General features: G+C 43.8%; 2 protein-coding genes across 2 annotated transcripts in view; one reads left to right on the top strand and one right to left on the bottom strand.

Moving 5' to 3' along the window:
• The window catches only part of LOC128703822 (lachesin), a 1,052,338-nt gene that overhangs the window by 475,638 nt on the left and 557,601 nt on the right, over positions 1–19,099 (bottom strand). The window lies entirely within an intron of this gene.
• Positions 1–19,099, top strand: part of LOC128703821 (uncharacterized) — a 102,460-nt gene that overhangs the window by 75,427 nt on the left and 7,934 nt on the right. Inside the window, exon 7 of the mRNA XM_070103764.1 lies at positions 14,394–14,533. Coding sequence (XP_069959865.1) covers positions 14,394–14,524 — 131 coding nt within the window. The 3' untranslated portion in view covers positions 14,525–14,533. The remainder of the gene's footprint in view (positions 1–14,393; positions 14,534–19,099) is intronic.

The raw sequence follows: 19,099 nt of genomic DNA on the forward strand, positions 1-19,099 counted from the left end.
TCTCTCTCTCTCTGTATGGACTTGTAAGTCCTGTTCTATCAGTATAAAAATGGTACACAATACCGAGAAACTGATAAGCATGACACATGTGTAACAGTTATCTTAATTCCGAAACGTTTCGCCAACACAGCAGGCTTCATCAGTCGATTACGGCAGAGGCGAATATGGCGACAACAGAAGCAGTTGAGCGGTAAAGATGCGATCAATGCATCAACCTTGAAGTTTTCTCCCTCTGTAATCAACTGTTGATAGCTATTGTGTGGGCGACACAGTTTACAGTAAACACAATTAACAATAGCCTATGTGTCCTATGTATCTGTTTGTCGGTATTGTCTAATGATACTTGTGTGAGACTGCAACGTGACAGTATGTTGTCACAGGTATAGAGGACAGATTTTGCAACTTTCTTGCCCAACACGAGTAAGAAAAGTTGAATTTGAGGAAGTTCTTAACCTGGGCCAGTAGGCCTGCTGCAGTGTTCCTCGATTATGTGCTTTTACTAATCAGGAAGCAGGTGGGGGTTAAACCCATGGCAGGCGAGTCTTAAAACTCTCAGGTCAGTGTGTTAACCACTAGGCCAGCTACCTCTAATAGAATTCATACAATTAAGTACTCTCTGTACATCATAGGGAGGTTAGCATGGACCACCACTGTGACCACAAAAGCTGTGGCGTGCTCTAGCTCAAGTCCATTCAAAGCCGTCATCATTACTCACAAAATCGTAATAAAACTATAAAAATCAAGTCACGGAACGGATGGGACCACTCGTTTCGAGACTTGCAGTTGTATTATAACGAGTTCGTGGTTGTCTACCTGTGGTGTCAGAGCCAGTCTCCGGTCTTCACGTTTGGCACCATAAAGGCTACATTCTCATGCTTTAGCCTCTCAGTGTTGAAGATCAGACTGAGAGCCTGATTGGTTCACACTAATTCTTCAAGGTTAATGGACTGTTATCACCTTTGCTGCACTGCTGCTGTAGCGTGTTCGTCACCTCTTACCGCCTGCTGTGGATGTTAGCGGTGGCTTCTACCTGAAGCCTGAAGTCTGCCTTGAGGGTATTCCGGGGATCAACGCCCCTGCGGCCCGGTCCACGACCAGGCCTCCCGGTGGATCAGGGCCTGATCAACGAGGCTGTTACTGCTAGCCGCGTCTATACCATCACTTGTGGATGTTGTCCCAAGAAATAAGTAGACAGAAATCTTTCGGTCCGCCTGAACGAAAACCGAAACGCCAGTAACAGAGACGACTTAAGGTAATCCTGTGTCTTTCACTGTCCAACAGCCAAGACTGTTCAACAGCCAAGACTGTTCAACAGCCAAGACTGTTCAACAGCCTCCCACTATGCATAACTGGAATTACCAATAGACCCCTGGTTATCTTCAGTAGGAAGCTGGACAGATACTTAAAGTTGGTGCCGGATCAGTCGGGCTGTGGTTCGTACGTTGGACTGAGTGTGACCAGCAGTAACAGCCTAGTTGATCAGGCGCTGATCCACCGGGAGGCCTGGTCGTGGAGCGGGCCGCGGGGGCGTTGATCCCCGGAATACCCTGCAGGTAGACTCCAGGCAGGCAGGTTCACAAGGCAGGCAGGTTCACAAGGCAGGCAGGTTCCAGACATCGCCAACGATGTCTGGAAGCCTCGCTAATCGCTGTCACGGACACCATAAAACATAATCCTGGAAACTATAACCATTGGCATACATGATATTCAACCAGGCAAAGCACCGCCTGTCTAACAACACAGGACTCGCATGATCTCATCGTCTACCCGTCCTCATCCCAACATGACATTCTTCAGGTCACCATGAGTCACTCGCCTCACTCTCCGCCTAGATATAAAGTCATTTTAACCTCTGTGTTAGAAGTGAAATAAACCTTAAATAAGATAGCAATACTTCTGGTTATCGTCGTGCTTGACGTACACTTCCTCTGAAAATAGAATGGTATTCTTAAGACGAGAAAATGATACAAGACCTTCAGTGCTATGTAATATAAACTGTACCATAACAGATACAACAATGCCGCATAAATATCAGTACAAAACAAAGCAGGGAAATTCGTGAGGCAAGAATTTTAGAGCAAAGTGCCAGAAGAACACAACCTTCCAGCACTACATATTCTGCCAGGCATAATTTGGGTGCACGAAAGAAGTCTTAAATTGCCATTAAGACGGGTTTCTTTTTTTTCCCGAGTACGGATTTTGTTGACGGGGATGGTAAGGTGGAGGTCGAGCTTATATTAATGGTCTTCTGAGGTACTTTAAGAGAAAACATTGAGGCGGTCTTCAGCACTTCACTTAACTATCCCATGAATTTCTCCCAGTGTGATAATTTAGGAGAATTATGAAAAATTACCGGGCATTATGGTATGTTGCGCCAGATGTGAAGAATAAAGTCTCACCGCCTCAGGGAAGGTTTTCCAGCTACCACTGTACTTCTCTTTGTCCTTCCTGGCTTTGAGTGGAGACCTGAAGGCAGGATGATGGAAATGTGTGTTTTTGGGGGAGGTACAATATGTCTGTGTGTTAGGTGGATGGGAAGGGGAAGGGCCGTGTGTTTGGTGAGCGTGTGTGAAAGGGTCATATTTGTTTGCGTATGGAATGTGTGTGTGGGGAGAGTGGCAAGGGAATTGGTATGTGTGTGAGAAATATTGTGTGTGTACTCGCCTATTTTTTATTACAAGGGTCGGGTCTTAGCTCCTGGCCCCACCTCTTCACTGACTGATACTAGATCCACTCTCTCCTTCCTTCAAGAGCCTTACCGTACTTCTCCTTAAAGCTATACATGGATCCTGCCTCCACTACTTCACTCAATAAGTGTGTGTGTGTGTGTGTGTGTGTGTGTGTGTGTGTGTGTGTGTGTGTGTGTGTGTGTGTGTGTGTGTGTGTGTGTGTGTGTGTGTGTGTGTATGTGTGTGTACTCACCTAGTTGTACTCACCTAGTTGAGGTTGCGGGGGTCGAGTCCGAGCTCCTGGCCCCGCCTCTTCACTGATCGCTACTAGGTCACTCTCCCTGAGCCGTGAGCTTTATCATACCTATGCTTAAAGCCATGTATGGATCCTGCCTCCACTACATCGCTTCCCAAACTATTCCACTTACTGACTACTCTGTGGCTGAAGAAATACTTCCTAACATCCCTGTGATTCATCTGTGTCTTCAGCTTCCAACTGTGTCCCCTTGTTACTGTGTCCAATCTCTGGAACATCCTGTCTTTGTCCACCTTGTCAATTCCTCTCAGTATTTTGTATGTCGTTATCATGTCCCCCCTATCTCTCCTGTCCTCCAGTGTCGTCAGGTTGATTTCCCTTAACCTCTCCTCGTAGGACATACCTCTTAGCTCTGGGACTAGTCTTGTTGCAAACCTTTGCACTTTCTCTAGTTTCTTCACGTGCTTGGCTAGGTGTGGGTTCCAAACTGGTGCCGCATACTCCAATATGGGCCTAACGTACACGGTGTACAGGGTCCTGAATGGTTCCTTATTAAGATGTCGGAATGCTGTTCTGAGGTTTGCTGCAGCAGTTATTTGGTTGATGTGCGCTTCAGGAGATGTGCCTGGTGTTATACTCACCCCAAGATCTTTTTCCTTGAGTGAGGTTTGTAGTCTCTGACCCCCTAGACTGTACTCCGTCTGCGGCCTTCTTTGCCCTTCCCCAATCTTCATGACTTTGCACTTGGTGGGATTGAACTCCAGGAGCCAATTGCGGGACCAGGTCTGCAGCCTGTCCAGATCCCTTTGTAGTTCTGCCTGGTCTTCGATCGAGTGAATTCTTCTCATCAACTTCACGTCATCTGCAAACAGGGACACCTCAGAGTCTATTCCTTCCGTCATGTCGTTCACAAATACCAGAAACAGCACTGGTCCTAGGACTGACCCCTGCGGGACCCCGCTGGTCACAGATGCCCACTCTGACACCTCGACACGTACCATGACTCGCTGCTGTCTTCCTGACAAGTATTCCCTGATCCATTGTAGTGCCTTCCCTGTTATCCCTGCTTGGTCCTCCAGTTTTTGCACCAATCTCTTGTGTGGAACTGTGTCAAACGCCTTCTTGCAGTCCAAGAAAATGCAATCCACCCACCCCTCTCTCTCTTGTCTTACTGCTGTCACCATGTCATAGAACTCCAGTAGGTTTGTGACACAGGATTTCCCGTCCCTGAAACCATGTTGGCTGCTGTTGATGAGATCATTCCTTTCTAGGTGTTCCACCACTCTTCTCCTGATAATCTTCATGATTTTGCATACTATACATGTCAGTGACACTGGTCTGTAGTTTAATGCTTCATGTCTGTCTCCTTTTTTAAAGATTGGGACTACATTTGCTGTCTTCCATGCCTCAGGCAATCTCCCTGTTTCGATAGATGTATTGAATATTGTTGTTAGGGGTACACATAGCGCCTCTGCTCCCTCTCTCAATACCCATGGGGAGATGTTATCTGGCCCCATTGCCTTTGAGGTATCTAGCTCACTCAGAAGCCTCTTCACTTCTTCCTCGGTTGTGTGCACTGTGTCCAGCACTTGGTGGTGTGCCCCACCTCTCCGTCTTTCTGGAGTCCCTTCTGTCTCCTCTGTGAACACTTCTTTGAATCTCTTGTTGAGTTCTTCACATACTTCACGGTCATTTCTTGTTGTCTCTCCTCCTTCCTTCCTTAGCCTGATTACCTGGTCCTTGACTGTTGTTTTCCTCCTGATGTGGCTGTACAACAGTTTCGGGTCAGATTTGGCTTTCGCTGCTATGTCATTTTCATATTGTCTTTGGGCCTCCCTTCTTATTTGTGCATATTCGTTTCTGGCTCTACGACTGTTCTCCTTATTCTCCTGGGTCCTTTGCCTTCTATATTTCTTCCATTCCCTAGCACACTTGGTTTTTGCCTCCCTGCACCTTTGGGTAAACCATGGGCTCATCCTGGCTTTTTCATTAATCCTGTTACCCTTGGGTACAAACCTCTCCTCAGCCTCCTTGCATTTTGTTGCTACATATTCCATCATCTCATTAACTGGCTTCCCTGCCAGTGTGTGTGTGTGTGTGTGTGTGTGTGTGTGTGTGTGTGTGTAATTATCTATTTCTACTCATTAGTGTTACCATCAATTTCTTGCCAGCCATTTTAGATTTAGGATCAATTTGAAACAATTGGTTTCTTCCAGTGAAGAATCACCAAAAATGTTGAAACAATTCCCAGTATCATGGAATGGCGCAAAGAAACTTCCAAAACCCTCAGTGGCGCAAAGTTTCAAAAGTCTGAGAACGGTGCTTCCTAAATCCCTGATGTGTTTGTGAAGAAGTGACACTTTTATGTAGACAAGAGTGAGGAATTTTTTATTTCAGTATCCCTCTTCTGAAGTGTTTGCTGATGCATCTTAGGGCCAGGACAGTACCCATGAAGTGTTGTTTGCTGATGCATCTTAGGGCCAGGACAGTACCCATGAAGTGTTTGCTGATGCATCTTAGGGCCAGGACAGTACCCATGAAGTGTTTGGTGATGCATCTTAGGGCCAGGACAGTACCCATGAAGTGTTTGGTGATGCATCTTAGGTCCAGGACAGTACCCATGAAGTGTTTGGTGATGCATCTTAGGGCCAGGACAGTACCCATGAAGTGTTTGGTGATGCATCTTAGGTCCAGGACAGTACCCATGAAGTGTTTGGTGATGCATCTTAGGGCCAGGACAGTACCCATGAAGTGTTTGGTGATGCATCTTAGGGCCAGGACAGTACCCATGAAGTGTTTGCTGATGCATCTTAGGGCCAGGACAGTACCCATGAAGTGTTTGGTGATGCATCTTAGGTCCAGGACAGTACCCATGAAGTGTTTGGTGATGCATCTTAGGGCCAGGACAGTACCCATGAAGTGTTTGGTGATGCATCTTAGGGCCAGGACAGTACCCATGAAGTGTTTGGTGATGCATCTTAGGGCCAGGACAGTACCCATGAAGTGTTTGGTGATGCATCTTAGGGGCCAGAATCAGTACCCATAAAGTGTTGTTTGTGTGCAGGAAAATACTTAATGTAGTTAAAAAAAAATGTATTAGTTAGAATAACTTATCTGAACTGCTTCAAGTTCATACATTATTATTATTATTATTATTATAATCAAAAAGAAGCGCTAAGCCACAAGGGCTATACAGCGCTCAAGTTCATACAGTTGATTTAGTTTCCGGAAGACAAGAATGATGCACCGATTACGTAGCACAAGTCCCAGTTTGAGAATTTTATTGAATCACTATGGATATTAATTTTTATTCTGTAACTGAAGAATGCTTCTTTCGATTGGCTTCAAGTTATTATTGACGATGCATTTTATAAGGATCAGATCCCATAAGGTTAGTGTGAGTGCAGATCTTCTTAAAAAATTGATTCTATGGAATCGAACACCTTTTCTGATCGGCTTCAAAAGTCTGACAATTGTTCGGCTTTATTAAATCGAAGCTTTTCACTCTGAGAAGTGCAAATATGAATTGACCACGAGAATGCTTCTCGTGCTAGGCTTCAAACTCTAAATACTTAATTGGAAGTATTTTTGTATTAATTTTGGGTTGTGGGTGCCAGTTTACCCCCAGAAATTTCCGAGTTTAAAAAAAAAATTGTTTTTAATAAAAATTAAAATTTTCGCTTTCATAGAGACTTTCCTATTTTCTCGACATTCTTTTTTTGTCCGAGTCTTCATCTTCCAAATGTGACCTCTTGTTGCTGTGTCCCATCTCTGGAACATCCTATGTCCACCTTGTCGATTTCTTGCAGTATTTTGTATGTCGTTATCATGTCTTCCGTAATCCTCCTGTCCTCCAGTGTCGTCAGGCCGATTTCCCTTAACCATTCTTCGTAGGACATTTCTCTTAGCTCTCGAATTAGCTTTGTTGCAAACCTTTAAACTTTCTCTAATTTCTTGACGTGCTTGACCAGGTGTGGGTTCCAAATTGGTGCTGCGTACTCCAGTATGGGCCTGATGTACACAGTGTACAGAGTACTGAACGATTCCTTACAAAGGTATCGGAACGCCATTCTCAGGTTTGCCAGGCGCCCATATGCTGCAGCAGTTTTCTGGCTGATATTCGCCTCAGGAGGTGTGCTCGGTATTATACTTACCCGAAGATCCTTCTTCTTGAGTGAGGTTTGCAGTCTTTGGCCAGCTAGACTATACTCTGTTTGCGGTCTTCTTTGCCCTTCCCTGATCTTCATGACTTTGTATTTGGCAGGGTTAAATTCGAGGAGCCAGTTGCTGGACCAAGTTTCCAGCCTGTCCAGGTCTCTTTGAAGTCCTGCCTGGTCCTCATCCTATTTAATTATCCTCATTAACGTCACATCATCTGCCAACAAGGACACTTCTGAGTTTATCCTTTCTGTCATGTCATTCACATATACCAAAAATAGTAATGGTCCAAGCACTGACCCCTGTGGAACCCCGCTCGTCACAGATGCCCACTGTGATACCTCATCACGTACCATGACTCTTTGTTGCCTCCCTGTCAGGTATTCTCTGATCCATGGCTGTGCCCTTCCTGTTATACGTGCCTGAGCCTCTAGCTTTTGCACAAATTTCTTGTTAGGAACTGTGTCGAAGGCCTGGAGTTTACCTGGAGAGGGTTTTGGGGGTCAACGCCCCCGCGTCCTGGTCTGAGACCAGGCCTCATGGTGGATCAGGGTCTGATCAACCAGACTGTTACTGCTGATTGCACGCAAACTGACGTACGAACCAGCCCGGTTGGTCAGGTACTGACTTTAGGTACCTGTCCAGTGCCTTCTTGAAGACAGCGAGGGGTCTATTGGTAATCCCCCTTATGTATGCTGGAAGGCAATTGAACAGTCTTGGGCCCCGGACACTTATTGTGTTCTCTCTCAATGTACTCGTGGCGCCCCTGCTTTTCATCCTGCCTGCTTGCAGTCCAGAAAATGCAATCTACCCACCCCTCTCTCTCGTGTCTTACGTCCGTTACCTTGTCATAAAACTCCAGTGGGTGTGTTATACAGGATTTGCCTCCCATAAATCCGTGATGGTTGTCGTTTATAATCTTGTTCCATTCTAGGTGCTTCACCACTCTCCACCTGATAATCTTCTCTGACTTTGCATATTAAGTTTACTCAGGATTACACAAATACAGTTACATAGATTATTATACATAGCAGCATATGTGTAAATAACAACAGTACCCACGTCAGTAACACTGGTCTATAGTTTAGTGCCTCGTGTCTCTGTTAAAAATGGGGACTATATTTGCCATCATCCATACCTCAGGTAGTTGCCGAGTTTCAATGGATGTGTTGAAGACTGTTGTTACTGGCACTCAGTCCTCTAATAATTCTGAATTGGCAGTCTTCCATCCCACTGACTTCTTTCATTGCATCCAGCTTGGAACTAGAGCTGGTGAAGAGATGTTAGCCCATATATCCATAAAGATTTTAACTGTTAAAAGTGGGTCGGATTCTTTTAATGATTTTTTCCCTTACTGTAAAAGGGAGCTGTGAAGGCTTTCTCAGCCCTGTCAGCTCATAAGGAATTGAAAACGCTGGCTCCTCATGTAAATAAATGATGGAAAACATCATAACAACATGAGGGTGAATATATTATACTTGAGATATCACGTATGGGCTCCTGGTCACACCTGTGTTCCCAGATGTATCACTTTCTGAAGACTCTCTGGGAGGATCTTAATATTCGCACTTCACATGCTCTCATGTCTTCTCTCAACTGGTTACTGCCTTGCAAGTGTAATACTGTTCATCCATTACTTCTCTTTTTGCAATATTGGAAGCATTCTCTTTATTGTCCTTTATCACCAGTATTGTCGCTAAGAAAAATTAAGCCTCTCAGAGAGATATTTGCATTCACTAATTTTCTAACTACAGTAGTGGAGTTTAGGTCTTGGTTTTCAAGGAAAACACAAACTTCTGGACTAACAAGCATCTGTACCTAGTCAATAAAGTTAGCCACACCTATTACCCTGTACAACTTTGTAAAAAAAATTGACTGCTGCCTAGCGAAATCCATACAAGTCTTTCCAAGTTAACGTTAGCTCAGCTTATTCTCAGCTTAGTCTCAGCTTATAAGCAGTGAGGACCGTAGCCCTGACAACGCTGTTGTTTACAAAGTTAGTGTCACCCAAGCTTGAATTATAGTGTTGTACCGTCCAGTGTTCGACTGGCAACCGCAAAGTTCTGGTCTGACTCTCAGACGATTAAAAGAATTACTGAATCTCCATTGCAGATAAATGCGGTACTAATGACACAGATTAATACATACTAAAATGCTCCTCGTATGTACGACGATCCTACAGTACCTCCTCTCCTCTCTGTCATATTCCTCTCTGGCGAAAGCACGAAATCCTTTTTTCTATTCAAGAATGTCACCAATTCCAGTGGCAGAGAAGTAGATGGTTTACCGTTATTTGCCTACACGACTGGTATTAGATTACCAGGTAAACATTAATAGGTATGATTGCTACCATTAGGGGGAAGGAAAATGAGTGAGGAGACTAGGACGAGATCCCTATCCAGCACACACACTCACTCACACACACACACACACACACACACACACACACACACACACACACACACACACACACACCTGATGGAGAAGTCACAATCGTTCAAACGTTTGCTTGTACAGCAGTTAAATTGGGATGATACTCAGAGCCGACACAAACGAGCAGTGCACAAGCAACGCAATAAAAATAGTCTACGCAAGGCATGCAAAATATTTGCAGTCACCGAATACCAGCGCCAAGAAGTGACTCTCACAATGCTACGTAGTAACAACACAAGACAGGGACCCAACATGAAGAACAGGAAGCAAAACAAAATGATTCCGGACAGGAACACAATATTACGAACACAGATAGCCTATGATGCCTGGCCACAGATATTTAATAACAAATAGGAAGCGACCAGTGAAGCATACCATTTGAATTTAAGAACAAAATCGTACCCCTGAGGGTATTTTTGAGTACCCATATATTTCCATCACCAAAGTAATATACACGTATTTAATAGTACGTGTAAAGCAATAAGAGAGCAAAAACGAGTATCTTCACTCGCAGTGTGTTTCAACACAAACAGAACTCATTACGAGTTACTGGAAATCAAACTGCAGGTAAAGAGAGACTGGAAATCAAACTGCAGATAAGGAGAGACTGGAAATCAAACTGCAGGTAGAGAGAGACTGGAAATCAAACTGCAGGTAAGGAGGGAGAGACTGGAAATCAAACTGCAGGTAAGGAGAGACTGGAAATCAAACTGCAAGTAGAGAGACTGGAAATCAAACTGCAGGTAAGGAGAGACTGGAAATCAAACTGCAGGTAGAGAGAGACTGGAAATCAAACTGCAGGTAAGGAGAGACTGGAAATCAAACTGCAGGTAAGGAGAGATTGGAAATCAAACTGCAGGTAGAGAGACTGGAAATCAAACTGCAGGTAAAGAGAGACTGGAAATCAAACTGCAGGTAAGGAGAGACTGGAAATCAAACTGCAGGTAAGGAGAGACTGGAAATCAAACTGCAGGTAAGGAGAGACTGGAAATCAAACTGCAGGTAAGGAGAGACTGGAAATCAAACTGCAGGTAAGGAGAGACTGGAAATCAAACTGCAGGTAAGGAGAGACTGGAAATCAAACTGCAGGTAAGGAGAAACTGGAAATCAAACTGCAGATAAAGAGAGACTGGAAATCAAACTGCAGGTAAGGAGAGACTGGAAATCAAACTGCAGATAAGGAGAGACCTGGTGGAGGTTTAACCCCTGAAGCTCATTAGTTCAGATTTACACTGACAGTATATTCTGGAAAAAGCCATTTGGACCAGACATCTACATCTACAGTAAGTTGCCTGGTTTTTGGCTGATTGTGGAGGGACTCCAGGATGTGTGGTTGTCTGATGTACATGGAATAAAAGTGACGTACTCAGTGCCCGCCGCTCAGGGTACGTGAAAAACATGTCCCACTGAGAAAACCTTAGAGAACAAGGACGGACAGAGAATGGAGCGCACAGAGGCAGGTATATTTATTCAGAAACAAGCCAGTGCTAGGCGTGCATGTACAAATAGATGTGTATTTGCATTTAAGTGTGAATATACAAGTAGGAGCTCATATATAAGATGTATATACGCAGCCACTAGTGTATTTTGGGCTGTTGTGCCTATAAAGGTTGATGTGAATATACTGTATAGATATTGGAATATATACACAAGGTGAATGAATACAGGTGAAATTATATAAATTACAGGAGTCTATACATATACTTGTGCAAATAAAAGCTGAAATCTTTATAGAGGCAGGTGTCATTATATGCAAGAAGGTGTGTGTATATGTACAGACAGGTGTATGTATACAGACAGGTGTATGTATACAGACAGGTGTATGTATACAGACAGGTGTATGTATACAGACAGGTGTATGTATACAGACAGGTGTATGTATACAGACAGGGGTATGTATACAGACAGGGGTATGTATACAGACAGGGGTATGTATACAGACAGGTGTATGTATACAGACAGGTGTATGTATACAGACAGGTGTATGTATACAGACAGGTGTATGTATACAGACAGGTGTATGTATACAGACAGGTGTATGTATACAGACAGGTGTATGTATACAGACAGGTGTATGTATACAGACAGGTGTATGTATACAGACAGGTGTATGTATACAGACAGGTGTATGTATACAGACAGGTGTATGTATACAGACAGGGGTATGTATACAGACAGGTGTATGTATACAGACAGGTGTATGTATACAGACAGGTGTATGTATACAGACAGGTGTATGTATACAGACAGGTGTATGTATACAGACAGGTGTATGTATACAGACAGGTGTATGTATACAGACAGGTGTATGTATACAGACAGGTGTATGTATACAGACAGGTGTATGTATACAGACAGGTGTATGTATACAGACAGGTGTATGTATACAGACAGGTGTATGTATACAGACAGGTGTATGTATACAGACTAGCATATGCAGGAAGGTATGTTTATATTGGCAGGTAAAGTTATAAATAGGCTTAAGTATAGCAGCAGGTATGTGAGTATATATAAGCAGGTGTATGCATACACAAATAACCCGCACATAAAAGAGAGAAGCTTACGACGACGTTTCGGTCCGACTTGGACCATTGACAAAGTCACAGTGTGACTTTGTCAATGTGACTTTTTTGTGACTTTTTTGTTATTCAGGTGTATGCATATGGAGTCAGATGTGTATATGCAGGGATGTGTGAATATACAAGGTGTATGTATTTAGACATGTACATTTTGGCAGATATGAATATGCAGGCAAGTGTGTATATAAAGACACACACACCTACACGGGGCCTGGAACTATGACTTGACCCCTGCAACCACAACTATGTGAGTACACACACACACACACACACACACACACACACACACACACAATGGGCCGGATAACTTCTCTCCATGGGTCCTGAGAGGGAGCAGAGGCACCATGTGTACCCCTAACAACAATATTCAATACATCTATCGAAACAGGGAGATTGCCTGAGGCATGGAAGACAGCAAATGTAATCCCAGTCTTTAAAAAAGGAGACAGATATGAAACACTAAACTACAGACCAGTGTCACTGACATGTATAGTATGCAAAGTCATGGAGAAGATTATCAGGAGGAGAGTGGTGGAACACCTAGAAAGGAATGATCTCAACAGCAGCAGCCAACATGGTTTCAGGGACGGGAAATCCTGTGTCACACACCTACTGGAGTTCTATGACATGGTGACAGCAGTAAGACAAGAGAAAGAGGGGTGGGTGGATTACATTTTCTTGGACTGCAAGAAGGCGTTTGACACAGTTCCACACAAGAGATTAGTGCAAAAACTGGAGGACCAAGCAGAGATAACAGGGAAGGCACTACAATGGATCAGGGATTACTTGTCAGGAAGACAGCAGCGAGTCATGGTACGTGGCGAGGTGTCAGAGTGGGCACCTGTGACCAGCGGGGTCCCACAGGGGTCAGTCCTAGGACCAGTGCTGTTTCTGGTATTTGTGAACATGACGGAAGGAATAGACTCCGAAGTGTTCCTGTTTGCAGATGACGTGAAGTTGATGAGAAGAATTCATTCGATCGAAGACCAGGCAGAACTACAAAGGGATCTGGACAGGCTGCAGACCTGGTCCAGCAAGGGACTCCTGGAGTTCAACCCCACCAAGTGCAAAGTCATGAAGATTGGGGAAGGGCAAAGAAGACCGCAGACGGAGTAGAGTCCAGGGGGCCAGAGACTACAAACCTCACTCACGGAAAAAGATCTTCGGGTGACTATAACACCAGGCACATCTCCTGAAGCGCACATCAACCAAATAAGAGGTATGTCTTACGAGGAGAGGTTAAGGGAAATCAACCTGACGACACTGGAGGACAGGAGAGATAGGGGGGACATGATAACGACATACAAAATACTGAGAGGAATTGACAAGGTGGACAAAGACAGGATGTTCCAGAGATGGGACACTGCAACAAGGGGACACAGTTGGGAGTTGAAGACACAGATGAATCACAGGGATGTTAGGAAGTATTTCTTCAGCCACAGAGTAGTCAGGAAGTGGAATAGTTTGGGAAGCAACGTAGTGGAGGCAGGATCCATACATAGCTTTAAGCAGAGGTATGATAAAGCTCACGGTTCAGGGAGAGTGACCTAGTAGCGACCAGTGAAGAGGCGGGGGCCAGGAGCTTGGACTCAACCCCTGCAACCTCAACTAGGTGAGTACAACTAGGTGAGTGTACACACAGAAATGTTAAGGGAAATTAGCCTGACGACACTGGAGGACAGGAGGGTAGGGGAGACATGATAAGGCCATATAAAATACAAGGTGGACAAAGACAGGATGTTCCACAGATGGGACACAGAAACAAGCGGTCACAATTGGAAGTTGAAGACTCCTATGCTCATGGAGCAGGGAGAGGAAGGACCTAGTAGCAGTCAGTGAAGAGACGGGGCCAGGAGCTATGAATCGACCCCTACAACCACTAATAGGTGAGTACAAATAGGCGAGTACACACACAAACTTGGATTGCGTTTTCTTGGACTGCAAGAAGGCGTTTGACATAGTTCCATCTAATCCAACTAAATATAATTTAGATAAGTTTACAAAAATAAATAAACACAATGAAATATATTTTTGTCGTTACGTTCAGAATGATTTTTGCGAAATTATTATATACACAAATTTTCGCTTGCCTTATTCGGCAAGAAGAGCGTTGCTATTTAAGCCAAAAATGGCAAGTTTTACCTATTCGACACGCCATACACATTCAAGGATGCTTATATACTCCCAAACAGCTATGTAAACATAAGAATGTATAAAAATTTATATCTGGTTAGCGTGTATATACATTCAAGTGAGAGTATACAGATATATATATTCTTGTTTACTATCTTACCTCAGTGGATGACGAATGGGCTGCACCGGTACAGAGCAGTGTGGGCGTGCTGAGGGTGTGTGTGGGGGTGATGTGGGCGGCCACCCTCCTGGCTGCTTGGATCCTTCCTGCATCAACGCCCACCTGCAGATTGTGAGTCACCCAGGTGAGTGACTGTAGCAGAGTTTGAGAGTCACCTGGGTGAGTGACTGTAGCAGAGTTTGAGAGTTATTCAGGTGAGACGAGTTGTTGTGGCTCTCCTGAGTAAACCGTGTCACCCCTTTGCGAGTCACACAGATGAGTCATGAAGATGAGTCACTAGTCTCATAAGCCACCAAGGTGAGTCAGTTGAGGGAGTCACTCTAGCCTCACAGGTAAGTCATCAAGGTGAGTCAGTTGAGGGAGTCACTCTAGCCTCACAGGTAAGTCATCAAGGTGAGTCAGTTGAGAGAGTCACTCTAGCCTCACAGGTAAGTCATCAAGATGAGTCAGTTGAGGGAGTCACTCTAGCCTCACAGGTAAGTCATCAAGATGAGTCAGTTGAGGGAGTCACTCTAGCCTCACAGGTAAGTCATCAAGATGAGTCAGTTGAGAGAGTCACTAGTCTCAGAGGTGAGTCATCAAGGTGAATGTTTCAGGTGAATGATAGGCGAGTGTTTTAAGTAGTTGAAAGCAATATCTAAAATGACTAGTGTTGATGATAGTGTTGTTGATGCTGACGATGGTGTTGATGGAGATGACAGCGATAGATATAAAGAGGAAAACTTGGACAAGTAGACAAATATGACGCATGTTCAACACTCTGGTATCTTCATTGCTCAAGGGTTTCGACTACACGATGTGCTTCTTCAGTTAGAAACCGAGGACAGCAGCAGTAATGGAGAGGTAAAGATGAAGTGATCAGTCCCTCAGCCTGATGACGAGGTCAGCTACATAGTCTGGAACAATGTGAAGCAGGAACATGAGAACTGGGTCATATATGATGATAAATTAGACACATGTGCAACTCTTGGGTATCTTTATTGAGGAAACGTTTCGCCACACAGTGGCTTCATCAGTCCATACATAGGAGAAACTTGAAGAACAGGAGGAGAATGAGGTAATCAGTCCCTCAACCTTGAGTCAATGTGTTCAGTCCATCAATCTGGAGTAGATTGATGGACTGAACACATCGACTCAAGGTTGAGGGACTGATTACCTCATTCTCCTCCTGTTCAAGTTTCTCCTATGTATGGACTGATGAAGCCACTGTGTGGCGAAACGTTTCCTCAATAAAGATACCCAAGAGTTGCACATGTGTCTAATTTATCAACATGTCGGTTCTCTGAACCATTCATCTACAAACATGGGTCATATATACTGCCGAAGGTGGCGCCGAAGGTCTCGAAGACGTTGCAGGAGGCGGGACCCACTAGCAGATGCAAGCAGGACAAGATTTAATTCTGATGCTTCAATATCAATATGTAGAGTTCAATATCAATATGTAGAGTTCAACTCTACATAGTTCCATAATGTAGAGTTGAACTCTTCTCAAGGGACTGACCTCTTCAAAGCTAATGAACTGATCACCTCACCCTCACCTCGCCACTTCTGCTGCTGTCTCAATATTGATTCTCCTTTGTATTTGACTAAAGTCTGCAATGTAGGCCAAACATTTTAACAATAAGATACAAATCTACTTGCGATAGTGACGATGGTTATAACACCGTTATTGATGTTGGTGTTGATGATTATGACATTGAAAGAAGGAGCACTACAGCAGGCCTACTGGCCCAAGATAAGTAGGTCCAACTCACACCAACTCGTGTACTTGTCTAACCTATTTTTGAGTAAAAGGAAACTAGTGCAAGTACTGTGACATTTTCCTGTGGCAACGTTTCGCTCTCCAGGAGCTGTATTAAGCCGTTACAAACAATACGTGGACACAGAGGGTATATATAGTTACCACATAAGGTCAAACAGTAGGCATATTGACCAATGTAGTAGATAGTAGTAGTAGTAATAGTGGTAACAGTAGTAGTAATAGTAGTAGTAATGTAATAGTAGTAGTAGGTATGTGATGGCAAGGTTTGTTGTTTTAATTATAATTCTGGCTAATACCTCCGAAATGACGAAGTTGCCTTTATTTTGTTTAGTGCTGTCTCAAATGCGATTAAATATGAAAAGGGATTTACGTCTGCGAAAGTTTGTTTCTTTCCTCACTAGGCGAGCGTCACTGAATCTCAGCATGCGTGTTGAACGCCTTCGTTGTTCAAGTTGTCGTTTCTGCATCCATTGATACGTTCACTGAGACGTGTTTGAAGAGTACGCGCTGTTTCACCGACGTATACCTTGTCACATCCTCCGCAAAGGATTGTGTAAAGATATAAGAACATAAGTTTGGAGGTATGACAGTAGGGATATTTCAGTGACAATCCCAGATTTTCACTTAGCAGATTACAATGGGCTTAGAAAACACCTATCATTGTGTACTGGGGTGACGAAGAGAACTATCAATATGACAGTTTTCTAAACATTATACACGCTGCCTAAAGAAAATTTATTCCGTTTAGAGAAATATGATCGAACAGAAACGATCCGAAATGCATGAACAATAGGCTCAAACATCTTTTAGGTCAGAAAAAATGAATTTATAGGCGTATCAAAAAAAGATGAATTCTGTCATAGATCAATATACTTAAATTAAGAGGGAAGTTAAAAAATTAAGAAAAGCTAAACGGGACTATGAAATAAATGTGGTAAATGATTAAAAAAGTAATCCAGAAAGTCTTTTTCCCACCGGATTAAACCAATGCCTTGACCTAGTCAGGTCAGTCACATTCACTTAAGGGGGGAGCACGGCATCTGACCTAGTAGCACAAGCTAGTCACTGCAGCAGACCTATAATGCTACCACCTGTGTCCTAGCGAGATTCACCCCCATCCCAGTTTTTCAATAAATGAGATTGCAAGCCCTTTTCAGTACCTGTCTAGCTAACAATTTGCACCAATTGCTTTAGATGTCCATTCATTGCCATCTTCTCGTGTAGGGAAAATACTACGTACGATCTGGACCCATTACTTATCAGATAGCTCCTGTCTCCTGCCCTTCCCAATATCGTTTCCAGCAGCACTGAGGCAGATAATGGGCTTGTTTCCCTTACCTGACAGCATATTATCCAACCTGTTGACTGTCACCAACACCAGCTCCTGGGACACACACTGTTTCACCTTCATTTCTGTGTTACAGAAGACACGGTCGATATTGCTTACCTGTGAGTCACTGAGGACAAGGATATTCTTACCTGCATTGTTGTGGCAGTTGTGTTGATGTTGATAATGGTGTTGATGATTTTGAATGATGTTGATGTTAATAATGGTAGATGTAAAGATAATGACAGTGTTAAATATCACACTGGATAATGACAGAGTGAGTAGTGATGATGGTGACAATTGTTATCGACAGTGGTAATGATGTTAGTGACTGTGGTGACGGTGGTTGATGGTGGTAGTGATGATAGTGAGAATAGTGTTGATGGCTGTAATGTAGACATCAACTGATAAGGGGCGTCATGACTGGCCATTAATGATGATAAGTTGTAACGTTCACGAAATGTGAGTGATGTCACCTCTCAGGAACCAGAAAGTCAGCACTCAGGCGTGAATGATGTCACCTCTCAGGAACCAGAAAGTCAGCACTCAGCCAGGACACAAGCAGGACAAGGAGGGAAGCAGGTGTTGTGACCAACAGGACTATCATTAGACAAAGCACCAAAGTGCGAAGGAGACATTGTAACATTTTTATGTACTCGGAGAAATTGTGACATTTGGTTTCTCAGGGTCTCGTACTCCACAATGACATTCCATGATTATCAGTGTGAACATTGCAGTTAGTTGCATTAGTGACAATTCAGACTTCTGTAAAAGTTAGCGGGGAACATGTAACCATCATGAGGTAATTTCTTGCTATCCACACTGAAGATAAGCGTCCTTTTTCTTCGGCTGTCAGAGTCGTACCAGAAATTTCACTGAGGAATTAATATCAGAACATTCTTTCACCATAGACATGAAACACATATCCTAAAGATTTTTACTAATGCAAGGGTATCGAGGACTAGTGTTATCAACTTCTCAAACATGGTGGCTTCTTGCAGTTAATCTGTCAGGGCATTATTTAGCACAAGAAACTACGTCAAGCCATCTTGGTCATGGGCAACCATTGTTGTTGGCATCGCACAGACATTTGCCAACGTCTTCAGTTTGAAAATTGTGATCGCTATCAGCCTTTTCATCTGGTTATTGACAGTGAAACCTCTTAAGTTCAGCCTCACTAAAGACGCCAAAATGCCTTACGTACCAGGCAACTACACCTGGTGATTTTACAGAGCAGTCTGGCTTGTTCCAGAACTTTGCGACTGATTAGGTTTATTATCTTGAACCTAGTTACAACAGAACCTCTCTCTGTTTTGGTCTGACTAGTAACTATGGCTGTCAGTGTGACTGTATATAGATCTCCTGGCTGTCCAGAGTGAATACCTTAATTGCTTCAAAGTGTACATAGATCTGGAGCGCGACACGAACAGCGTGATCATCCCTAGCCAGGACAGAAACGAAAGGCCGCCCCCCGGGGCCTGGTCTCAGACCGAGCTGCGGGGGTGTTGTCCCCCGAAACCTTCTCCAGATATACTCCAGGTATACATCTGTTATTCACATCATGAAGGCAATTTCACGTGTCTCTTCCTCCTCTACATTAC

The sequence above is a fragment of the Cherax quadricarinatus genome, chromosome 87, assembly GCF_038502225.1.
Source record: "Cherax quadricarinatus isolate ZL_2023a chromosome 87, ASM3850222v1, whole genome shotgun sequence".
Classification (NCBI taxonomy): domain Eukaryota; kingdom Metazoa; phylum Arthropoda; class Malacostraca; order Decapoda; family Parastacidae; genus Cherax; species Cherax quadricarinatus.